This window comes from Coregonus lavaretus (genome assembly GCF_964263955.1).
Source record: "Coregonus lavaretus genome assembly, chromosome: 5".
NCBI lineage: Eukaryota > Metazoa > Chordata > Actinopteri > Salmoniformes > Salmonidae > Coregonus > Coregonus lavaretus.
The window spans coordinates 36,548,129-36,560,771 of NC_139992.1; the positions used below are offsets into that span (position 1 = coordinate 36,548,129).

At 45.6% G+C, this 12,643-nt stretch overlaps 1 protein-coding gene across 2 annotated transcripts in view; it reads right to left on the bottom strand.

Annotated features, from left to right (window-relative positions):
- Positions 1-1,605: 1,605 nt before the first annotated feature.
- LOC311129602 (ras association domain-containing protein 3-like) overlaps positions 1,606-12,643 on the bottom strand; it is a 75,282-nt gene continuing 64,244 nt past the window's right edge. The window contains exons 4-7 of one of the 2 annotated variants that reach the window (XM_084161945.1): positions 11,725-11,889; positions 9,985-10,072; positions 8,110-8,225; positions 1,606-8,026 (exon numbers count right to left, since the gene is read on the bottom strand). In XM_084161945.1, the coding sequence (XP_084018071.1) occupies positions 7,877-8,026; positions 8,110-8,225; positions 9,985-10,072; positions 11,725-11,889 (519 nt within the window). In that variant the 3' untranslated portion in view covers positions 1,606-7,876. The remainder of the gene's footprint in view (positions 8,027-8,109; positions 8,226-9,984; positions 10,073-11,724; positions 11,890-12,643) is intronic. The other variant, XM_084161946.1, reaches the window with a different exon arrangement.

Sequence of the window (12,643 nt, forward strand, 5' to 3'; positions counted from 1 at the left end):
CCTTCTCCAGATCCTTCAGGTTTCGGGGCTGTCGCTGGGCAATACGGACTTTCAGCTCCCTCCAAAGATTTTCTATTGGGTTCAGGTCTGGAGACTGGCTAGGCCACTCCAGGACCTTGAGATGCTTCTTACGGAGCCACTCCTTAGTTGCCCTGGCTGTGTGTTTCGGGTCGTTGTCATGCTGGAAGACCCAGCCACGACCCATCTTCAATGCTCTTACTGAGGGAAGGAGGTTGTTGGCCAAGATCTCGCGATACATGGCCCCATCCATCCTCCCCTCAATACGGTGCAGTCGTCCTGTCCCCTTTTGCCCCACGAGGTGAGATCTTGCATGGAGCCCCAGACTGAGGGTGATTGACCATCATCTTGAACTTCTTCCATTTTCTAATAATTGCGCCAACAGTTGTTGCCTTCTCACCAAGCTGCTTGCCTATTGTCCTGTAGCCCATCCCAGCCTTGTGCAGGTCTACAATTTTTTCCCTGATGTCCTTACACAGCTCTCTGATCTTGACCATTGTGGAGAGGTTGGAGTCTGTTTGATTGAGTGTGTGGACAGGTGTCTTTTATACAGGTAACGAGTTCAAACAGGTGCAGTCAATACAGGTAATGAGTGGAGAACAGGAGGGCTTCTTAAAGAAAAACTAACAGGTCTGTGAGAGCCGGAATTCTTACTGGTTGGTAGGTGATCAAATACTTATGTCATGCAATAAAATGCAAATAAATTACTTAAAAATCATACAATGTGATTTTCTGGATTTTTGTTTTAGATTCCGTCTCTCACAGTTGAAGTGTACCTATGATAAAAATTACAGACCTCTACATGCTTTGTAAGTAGGAAAACCTGCAAAATCGACAGTGTATCAAATACTTGTTCTCCCCACTGTACATGTAGGTAGAGCTATTAAAGTATGCATAGATAATAAACAGAGTAGCAGCAGCGTAAAAGAAGGGGTGGGATGGGGGGGCCAATGCAAATAGTCCGGGTAGCCATGATTAGCTGTTCAGGAGTCTTATGGCTTGGGGGTAGAAGCTGTTGAGAAGCCTTTTGGACCTAGACTTGACTCTCCGGTCCAGTTTGCAGTAGCAGAGAGAACAGTCTATGACTAGGGTGACTGGAGTCTTAGACAAGTTTTAGAGCCTTCCTCTGACACCGCCTGGTATAGCGGTCCTGGATGGCAGGAAGCTTGGCCCCAGTGAAGTACTGGGGCGTATGTACTACTCTCTGTAGTGCCTTGCGGTCGGAGGCCAAGCAGTTGCCATACCAGGCGGTGATGCAACCTGTCAGGATGCTCTCGATAGTGCAGCTGTAGAACTTTTTGAGGATCTGAGGACCCATGCCAAATCTTTTCAGTCTCCTGAGGGGGAATAGGCTTTGTCATGCCCTCTTCATGACTGTCTTGGTGTGTTTGGACCATGATAGTTTGTTGGTGATGTGGACACCAAGGAACTTGAAGCTCTCAACCTGTTCCACTACAGCCCTGTCGATGAGAATGGGGGCGTGCTCAGTCCTCTTTTTTCCCCTGTAGTCCACAATCATCTCCTTTGTCTTGGTCACGTTGAGGGAGAGGTTGTTATCCTGGCACCACACGGCCAGGTCTCTGACCTCCTCCCTATAGGCTGTCTCATCGTTGTCGGTGATCAGGCCTACCACTGTTGTGTCGTCGGCAAACTTAATGATGGTGTTGGAGTCGTGCCTGTCCATGCAGTCATGGGTGAACAGGGAGTACATGAGGGAACTGAGCACGCACCCCTGAGGGGCCCCTGTGTTGAGGATCAGCGTGGCAGATATGTTGTTACCTACCCTTACCACCTGGGGGTGGCCCATCAGGAAGTCCAGGATCCAGTTGCAGAGAGAGGTGTTTAGTCCCAGGGTACTTAGCCTAGTGATGAGCTTTGAGGGCACTGGTGTTGAACGCTGAGCTGTAGTCAATGAATAGCATTCTCACGTAGGTGTTCCTATTGTCCAGGTGGGAAAGGGCAGTGTGGAGTGCAATAAAGATTGCATCATCTGTGGATCTGTTGGGGCGGTATGCACATTTCTGGGATAATGGTGTTGCGGCCTTGTGAATGTTGACCTGCTTAAAAGGCTTACTCACATCGGCTACGGAGAGCGTGATCACATAGTCATCCGGAACAGCTGATGCTCTCATGCATGCTTCAGTGTTGCTTGCCTCGAAGCGAGCATAGAAGTGATTTAGCTCGTCTGGTAGGCTCGTGTCACTGGGCAGCTCGCGCCTGTGCTTCCCTTTGTAGTCTGTAATAGTTTGCAAGCCCTGCCACATCCGACGAGCGTCAGAGCCGGTGTAGTACGATTCAATATGTAGTATCTTAGTTCTGTATTGAAGCTTTGCCTATTAGATGGTTCGTCGGAGGCCATAGCGGGATTTCTTATAAGCGTCCGGGTTAGAGTCCCGCTCCTTGAAAGCGGCAGCTCTACCCTTTAGCTCAGTGCAGATGTTGCCTGTAATCCATGGCTTCTGGTTGGGGTATGTACGTACGGTCACTGTGGGGACGACATCATCGATGCACTTATTGATGAAGCCAGTGACTGATGTGGTGTACTCCTCAATGCCATCGGAAGAATCCCGGAACATATTCCAGTCTGTGCTAGGAAAACAGTCCTGCAGCTTAGCATGTGCGTCATCTGACCACTTTCTTATTAAGCGAGTCACTGGTGCTTCCTGCTTTAGTTTTTGCTTATAAGCAGGAGGATAGAATTATGGTCAGATTTGCCAAATGGAGGGCGAGCTTCTTACGAGTCTCTGTGTGTGGAGTAAAGGTGGTGTAGAGTTTTTTTTCCTCTGGTTGCACATTTAACATGCTGGTAGAAATTAGGTAGAACGGAATTTAGTTTCCCTGCATTAAAGTCCCCGGCCACTAGGAGCGCTGCCTCTGGATGAGCGATTTCCTGTTTGCTTATGGCCTTATACAGCTCATTGAGTGCAATCTTAGTGCCAGCATCGGTTTGTGGTGGTAAATAGACAGCTACGAAAAATATAGAAGAAAACTCTCTTGGTAAATAGTGTGGTCTACAGCGATTTGTGAGATACTCGATCTCAGGCGAGCAAAACCTTGAGACTTCCTTAGTATTAGATGTCATGCACCAGCTGTTTTTTACAAATATACATAGACCGCCACCCCTTGTCTTACCGGAGTCTGCCGTTCTATTCGTTCAGCCATGACTCGTGAAACATAAGATATTTCAGTTTTTAATGTCCCGTTGGTAGGATATCCTTGATCTTAGGTCGTCCATTTTGTTTTCCAATTATTGTACGTTGGCTGATAGGATTGATGGAAGAGGCAGATTACTCGCTCGCCTTCGGATCCTTACAAGGCACCCCGACCTACGTCCACGATATCTCTGTCTCTTTCTCATGTGAATGACGGGGATTTGGGCCTTGTCGGGTGTCTGTTGAATATCCTTTGCGTCCAACTCGTTGAAGAAAAAAATATTCGTCCAATACGAGGTGAATAATCCCTGTCCTGATATCCAGAAGCTCTTTTTGGTCATAAGAGACGGTGGCATTATATACAGAATAAATGACAAATAACGCGAAAACACACACACAATAGCACGATTGGTTAGAGGGCCGTAAAACGGCAGCCATCTCCTCCGGCGCCATTCTTTCATATAAATGCTTCATGAGCTTAGTTTAAAGGGCAATTCCGCCACTTTTCAACCTCATATTCATCATCTCTAGCACCAAACCAGTGTCTACATACTGTATGTGTAAACGGCGTGCTTCTATTATCGGTGTTTAAAAAGATAAGGTCCTAAAAAATTGCTTCTGTGACATCACTGGGTAGGATTAAAAGTAAAAAACTGATTTTCAAAACCTGCAACGAGTTTCTAGCCCAAGGGAGGGAATTTTCGTGCTCCCATTGTCACCGCAAATCTCACTATTTGAAAATCACTGTTTTTAAAATGTAGAACTATTTAGCTTAATTTTTTCAACAAAACGTAGAAATGCACCGTTTCACATATGTTAACACTAGTATTGCGCTGGAAATAATGAAAATTAAGTTGAAAAGTGGTGGAGTTGCCCTTTAACTGTCCTGTCGTACCCCATAAGAACCCAAAATATAAGCTTGCTTTACTCCAATGTTTGTAAACAAGGTCAATGTAAACAAACACTGTATAGCCTCAAAACGTGGTTAAAACTATACTTTTGATATCATGGATGGTCCTCACATCCATAGCTCTGTAAATAAATGTGAAAGTGATTAAATGTATCCAATTGGGGAGAAGATGGTCTAGGCTGCCCCTGGCCCGCCCCTAGAGAGCCCTCCCGATAACATCAACGAGATGCTATTCGGGCTCGGGAGACGAAGAAGAGCGCAGGACCTGTACGTTTTGAGCTCTGAGGTCACAGCCGCCTACGCAAAGGACCTGACTACAGAGATCTGCGAGATGAAGAAGAGCCTGCTTGATACTGGGGCAGCCTCCGAGGTCCATGGGAAGAAGCTCACTCCAAAGACCCTCCTGAAGATTGAGACCCCGGGTGCACAGGCAAAGACATGCCGGTGAAGAAACCTGAGATCTATGAGCAGGTGACATACAGTTGGGTGACCGCTGTCCACCCCACCTATTGCTGCGGATGCCACTGTTATGCCACACAGCCCTTGTTTTACCGCAACACCTGAATGAGCTACCCCCAGTACAGCTATGTGTACTGGAGAGGAGGTGGAGATCGTAGACGAATACTTCATTTTACGTAGCAACTGATGATTGCCCCTTTAGGAACTGCCTATAGGAGTGCAGTCAGGTCTCATCATTATAGTTCTACATTTTTGATTCAGTGGCCAGATCATTGGATTCACCAATGTTCTATATTTTTTGTACAATTTAAAACTTTAATAGATGAATTCAGTCCTTTAGAGAAGTAAAGGCCACATTTGGTAACAATCCAAAAAGAAACAGTTACTTACAAAAATAAACCTGCATCATCAATAATATAAATAGAATATAGCAATGTTTTTTTCATTATACCATGTTGGTTCCATCCCGTCTCCTCAAAGCTGAGCCCACAGCTGCTGTGTTCATCCACATCCTGGTACTGAACCATCACGAACACTGTCAGCAGAACCATTCCAGGTATAGATCTTACAGTCTCTGCATACAGCACTGCAGCATAGAACATTACAAGAGCATAGCTGAAGAGACAGGGGGGCCAGCGATCTTTGGCAAATAACAGTTATGCATCTATCTAGTTTATGTATATCTATATAAACGGTTCATACATTTCCAAGTTCAACAGTACTGGCCTATGGTTCCATAAGAGCCACATAGTAGGCCTATATGCATTAGTGTAGATAATGCATGCATTATAGTATATTTATATGGGTTACTATAGCAGTCATATTCCTACAACCCAGACTTAACAAAGCTAACCAGATAGCACTGCCCATCACATGATACAATTGAAGATAAACCAACTTTCACAGTCTAACAAATCATACAGGAGCTTGTATAAATGTCAAGTTTTAGAAACAAAGGAGAGGAAAGCAAAAGAAAAATCCCTGAATTAAAGGTAAAGTGCCCAGAAGCTTCAGGAGATATTCAACTGGTCCGATAGAAGCTGTAGATACATTTTAACTTGTCTGATTCAAAGCCCTGATGCTGAGATGTGCAGACCTATAACTAGCTAACACAGGGCCAGTGGTATCTGTCAATGTAACACTGTGCTTTGCAAATTTAATAATGGATTTAGGATATAAAACGTAATAGATTATTTTACCATATCTAATTCCATTAACCCAGTGTTTAAACGTAAATTAAGTTCTGGGTGTGTAACCCCTTATAATAAACTCTAGCTATAAATGTTCCCTTAATTTTTATGAGGCCTCTAGGATCTTGCACCAGGCAAAACCTAAAATAAATCTAAACATTTTATAATATCTTTGGTTATCGATCAGGAAAACAGAAAGCAACAGCACATCATATCACCAACAGGCTTTCGATCAACAGTTTGATGCAGGTGAAGACCGAGAGGATACAGTTACAGCATTTATCCATAAAGTGGGGCTATATAACCACACCACTACTCTTCTATGGAGATAAACATGGCAACTAATGCAGTACCATCAGAAAAACGTAATATAGTACTGGCAGATAAACAACAAGGCTTTTAAACATGCCAATTCAACATATATTCTTGCATTTGGTCAGTGTGTTTTGATACTGTGCCGAGGGTTGATGGCCTAAAATGCACTCACTAGTTGCTCTGTCCATTCAATTGATTGTCCATCTATCCCAAAGTATAGTCTCTGTTCAAATGACCTCCCCTGTAACCCCCAGAAGATGGATACAACCCTGGTAGAGATGTAAATACAGTACTGAGAGACGGACAAGGAGGGGGAGGCAAAATGTGACAGGTTCTAGCTGCTCTCTCCTAGTCTAGGAGACTGAACACATGGCCATGTGACTTCACCTCTACAATAACGGACTAGTCTCTTTGGTCTGTTAGCGCATCCATTTCCTGATGTCCCATGCAGAGAACTTCAGGGTTCACAGAGTTCACACACTGGTGCAATGTAAGGCTGATTTAAAGCATTTATCCTACCAGCCCTACAGCAGATTAGGACAAATGTAGCTATGTTAAATGAATACCAGAGGAACAGGAACAATATAGCCGTTGTCTTTCGCTGCTATTCCTAACCATGTTATCTGTGGCCACAGGCCTGGTACTGGCTTCAGAGGTGGTTTAAACTCTGAACTAGACTTTCTCGGCATAGACAATCTCTCTTTTAACATGGAACTCCAAAAACCCTAATTTGTCACATCCATTTAATTTCCTTTCTCATTATTTATTTTTTACACAGTCTTCTAAGTTTATTTTCTACTTCCTCTAAAACCATTAGTCAACTTCCAAAAATCTTTCCATTCTCACAGCATTAACCCCTTCTACTCTGATACGACTGGTCTCTGTCCAGAGGTCAGAGGTGGGCGTTCAGCTCAAACTCCACTAACTGTCAGTCTGGTCACAAGTTGTCACACTTTCATCCTGACCTCTACACCCCAAACAGCTTGTGACTCAGACTGTACAAACTGCACCAAATCTGCTTCTCCTTTCAAGACCATCACAACCTTCAGTTTAAATACACCACTCATATTCTGGTCTGTATCATTTGTCTTTTCTAGTTTCTATTTCATCTTGTCCATCTCTCAGTTACCTTGAATACTGTGTCATTTCCATGATAAACCAGTCTAGCCTATATTTTGCCGATGTGTTTTCTCTGCATTAACCCCTGTGAGAGAAATCAGTGAGCACACGACTCGGTCCCTATTCCCACTCGGTGTTGGATTGTTGCCACGCTTCCATAGAATACATTAAAAACCATTTCAGCAAAGAAACAGAACAAAGCTTCACCCACATAAATTAAAACGACAATACACAATATGTACAAACCATTGCATCTGCCAATTAAATAAAAAGTCAAAATAAATTGATTCAAATATTTTGGGGTTTGAATCATTCACATGTTCAAAAAAAGGCCATTCTAAAAGTATTAAAAAATGGAACTAACTACAGAGATTGCATTAACCAGAAGGATCGAAAGAGAGTGAACAGAAGAGTGGATATGGCAGTAGGCCTACTCCGTAAAGACATGGAGCTAGTCTCTTGAGTCTTGAGTGCTCCTCAATGCTTAGTGCAGGTCCAGGCTGAGTGCAGTGGAACCACAGCTGCCCTCTAGTGTCCATCCAGTGTATTGCACACGGGGTCCACTGGTATAATTTGGAGTATATTCCAGCTGTCTGTCTCTCTCTCTCTCCTGTTTCTGAATCAGGTTGGACCAGTTTCCCCCTCAGTGTCCCTCAGACTGGCTTCTGGCTCCCAGCCCCCCTGTCCTCTCTCCTTCAGGGACAGTAGTAGCATTACCCCGGCCCCTCTGCTGCTCTCATGGCCTCCTGCAGTTTCAGTCTGTAGTTGTCGTAGCGACGCGTCACGGAACACACCCGCTCAGTCTCCTCCTTCTCCAGCATCCTCAGGAAGTTACTCAACTCTGGGATGGAGAACGCATCCCACTGGAAGAGGAGAGAGAGGTATGGTTAATACAGAGAGTGTGAATGTGTGTGTTTAGTGTGTGGGAGTTCAGTGTGCGTCTTACCATGACCTGGCCAGTCTGCTGTTCTCTCAGGACGAAGCCCAGTGTGTCGGTGTTGGGACCTGCTAGCAGACGCAGGAACAACGGATGCTCTCCCTCTGACAGCTTACACACGTACACTACAGGAGGAAACACGCACACCAGCTAGAACATTAGTACCATAATATGCTGTGGTTATAATGCATGATCACAGGGCATTCTACAAAAGGGTTCAGTGTTGAGTCAGGGGGAAGATGTGCTGTAAAACACTAATTAGAGCTTGGGAAACTGGGGATAGGCCAAAGTGGTGGGTGTGTGTGCATGGAAAAACAACCCTGGATAAAAGTGTTGGCTCCATGCCATGGGGTAGGCGCACACAGAAATGCACACACATAGGGGTAAATAACCACAGCAGCCCTGTCAGATCAGAGAGAGAAGTCTTTCATGCGAGTCAGTCACCAGGCAGCCCTAAACCCTCCCGCATGTTCCTTATCCAGAGACACCAGCACACACCACCACATGCTCTCAGCCTGTCCCTGTCCCTCTAGCCTAAACAGCCTATAGGTTCCCCTATTAAACACAGCTGGTGAAAGAGACTAGCTCTACACAGCTATGTACAAGATGTAATTTAGCCGTCCATCTCAGCAGGACTGGGAGAGATCCGCATTCCATGCCACACCGGATTCTGACATCACCATGGTATTTCTTGCTGCAGGCAGGGGCTATACGTTTCCACCACCATTGGAATGGGTCACAAGTTACATAGACATGCATACACTTACCCTTCCTCATATATCACACAGTAACCACAGATCTACGGTCAGATTTATGACACTACAAATCCTAACAATTACGAACTGAGTCCGTGCCATACACAGCCCAGCACACACGCCCCCAGTCCTATGCCTACTCCACCCAGGGGGTGCATCTGTTTGAGGAGGGTATTTATCAGCTAGTGGAACTAAACTGTGTTTTTTAATTGGACCACAGTATAGACTCTGTCTAGACAGACCATCTCATTAACAGGCTCAGTCCTCCCCTCTTCATTTACAGAGGGGAAAACACCGCAAACACACACTACAACGTCTGAGTCACACTCTCCTAGAGGTCGGTGATAGCGTGTGTGCATTTCCCTTGACATAATGAAGAGCTGTCAGATTACACAACATTGTGAGAAGAGATTAGACAGACTGCACACAGCACTGCTACTCGGCTGGAAGTCTGACCTATTCGCAATCATAAGCCATAATCTACCTGCACTCCTATTCCCGACAACTCTATCCCTACCCCTCTAACCCTGCCCCCACCCAGTCTTCAGTATAGGGGCTAATCTCCTGCTCTGTGGTATAGGGACTGATCCATCTTTGCTCGTCTTCTGGGGTCTGACTCGGAGCCGGGTTAAGGTCCAGGCTGAACCTCACCTGCCCTCTCAATCTCATCTAGCAGAGCCCTAACATAGGAATAACTTTTGTAACAGTACTGGCGGGGGGGGGGGGGGGGGAACAGAAGACCAAGACACAGGCTGCTACTGTAAACTGTACTGAAACCTGTTGGGGCCTTCTCTCCACAGGATGGCTGGTTGGTGGGAGAACAGTTGCTGCTGGACACGCTGTGTGTGTGTTCCACCCTGGCGGGGTTCCTGACAATGTGTGTGGGGACAGCCCTGTGGCATTCAGCAACATGAGGGCGAGGCATCTAGAAATACACACCCTGACCCTACAGATACCCACGCACACTCGAAAACTATCATGAATACACACTATGTTCAGACACCAGCCCAGTTCTGGCATGTATGCTATCCAGCCAGCTAACACAGTCTGGCATCTATGGCATGACAAGCCAACTACAGTGTCTCCTCTAGCTAGAAAGACAGACTGCAAACACACGAGACAGACTTACCTTGCTCCTCCCTGCGGCAGCGTTTGTACAGGGCATATTTAGCAGGATTGTCAGCTACGGTGAACTTCGTCAACAGGGCCTGGATCACCTGATAAAAACAAATTATATATAAGTATAGTGCATTCGGAAAGTATTCAGACCCCTTGACTTTTTCCACATTTCGTTACAGCCTTATTCTAACATTGATTGAATTGTTTTTTTCCCCTCATAAATCTACACACAATACTCCCATAATGACAAAGCAAAAACAGGTTAATAGAAATTTTTGCAAATGTATTAAATATTAATAACTGAAATATCACATTTACATTAGTATTCAGACCCTTTACTCAGTCCTTTGTTGAAGCACCTTTGGCAGCGATTACAGCCTCGAGTCTTCTTGGGTTGGACGCTACAAGCTTGGCACACCTGTATTTGGGGAGTTTCTCCAATTCCTTTCTGCAGATCCTCTCAAGTTCTGTCAGGTTGGATGGGGAACTTTGCTGCACAGCTATTTTCAGGTCTCTCCAGAGATGTTAGATTGGGTCCAAGTCCAGGCTCTGGCTGGGCCACTCAAGGACATTCAGAGACTTGTCCCAAAGCCACTCCTGCGTTGTCTTGGCTGTGTGCTTAGGGTCGTTGCCCTGTTGGAAGGTGAACCTTTGCCCCAGTCTGAGGTCCTGAGTGCTCTGGAGCAGGTTTTCATCAAGGATCTCTCTGTACTTTGCTCTGTTCATCTTTGCCTCGATCCTGAATAGTTTCCCAGTCCCTGCCACTGAAAAACATCCTCAAAGCATGATGCTGCCACCACCATGCTCCACCTTAGGGATGGTGCCAGGTTTCCTCCAGACATGACGCTTGGCATTCAGGCCAAATAGTTCAATCTTGGTTTCATCAGGCTAGAGAATCTTGTTTCTCATGGTCTGAGTCTTTAGGTGCCTTTTGGCAAACTGCAAGTTGGCTGTCATGTGTCTTCTACCGAGGAGTGGCTTCCGTCTGGCCACTCTACCATAAAGGCCTGATTGTTGGAGTGCTGCAGAGACGGTTGTCCTTCTGGGAGGTTCTCCCATCTCCACAGAGGAACTCTGGAGCTCTGTCAGAGTGACCACCGGGTTCTTGGTCACCTCCCTGACCAAGGACCTTCTCCCTCGATTACTCAGTTTGGCCGGGCGGCCAGCTCTTGGAAGAGTCTTGGTGGTTCCAAACTTCTTCCATTTAAGAATGATGGAGACCACTGTGTTCTTGGGGAGCTTCAATGCTGCAGACATTTTTTGGTACCCTTCCCCAGATCTGTGCCTCGACACAATCCTGTCTCGGAGCTCTGCAGACAATTTCTTTGACCTATGGCTTGGTTTTTGCTCTGACATACACTGTCAACTGTGGGACCTTATATAGACAAATCATGTCGAATCAATTGAAGTTACCACAGGTGGACTCCAATCAAGTTGAAGAAACATCAAGGATGATCAATGGAAACAGGATGCACTGGAGCAAAATTTCGAGTCTCATAGCAAAGGTTCTGAATACTTATGTAAATAAGGTATTTCTGTTTTTTAGTTTCAATACATTTACAAAAATCTCAAAACCTGTTTTCGCTTTGTCATTAATGGGTTTTATGTGTAGATTGCAGAGGAAAAACTAATATTTAATCCATTTTAGAATAAGACTAACGTAACAAAATGTGGAAAAAGTAAAGGGGTCTGAATACTTTCCGCAGGTTGTTCGTAACTGTGTGTGTGTGTGTGTGTGAGTGAGACCCACCTGTCGTACGGTGTTGTTGGAGCTGATGTGAAGAGTGTTAGTCGCCCCCCGGGGGATGTAGAAAGCCTCCTCTCCTCCCCCACCTCCTCGGCCCTCTCGTACTGTGATGGGTCTCCTCAGCTCCAACTGCACCTTGATGAACCCTGTATACACACCACTTGGGTTCTACAGGGAGAGAGAGACAGGTCAGGATAGGGCAGGGCAACACAGAACATGTACACAAGCACGCATGTTCGCACACCACACAGTAAGCTCGGTCATGTCTGTGTGAGAGATGAGCAGATGATAATGGGGTGGGGTGGGGATGGTAATATTAGTTACCAGATGGAGCCCAGATTTGTGCACCCATCTCTAAGCTCATTACTTCACATGCCACCCCCCTGGGGACAGGACCGTGTGTGTGAGAGAGAGAGTGTTTAGAAGGGTAAGAGAGAGAAGAGAGAGAGGGTCATTAAAGGTGATGAGAGCTGAAACTCCTCAATCAGCTGAATGCCACGACGCACCCGCACCGTTACATAGTTATGTTTCTATAGAGAAAGAGAACAAAGAGTGACTTGTGGTTGTGATAGATGGACAGACTGGGGACCCAAAGAGAGGAGAGAGAAGGAAATGGGTGTGGGAGCAAACAAAGACATTCTAAAGAAGACAGAAGACAGCAGTACAGTCATTATGCCTGCCTGACTGCATGTTTTAGATGACAGACTGTCAGGTCAGATAGCATGGATTATATGGACATCAAGGTGAATAGAAGAACATTAGTTCAAACCCTCCCCAGAAGGAAATAAGTATGTTAAAGTTATTAATCTGGTACACATCTCTCAGGCAGGCTAGTCTGGTGAGCACTGAGCAGTCAGTTAGACAGCGCTGGTCCTCTTCTACACAACAGCGGAGGTCAGGACAACAAAAGAGCTTCTGTTCA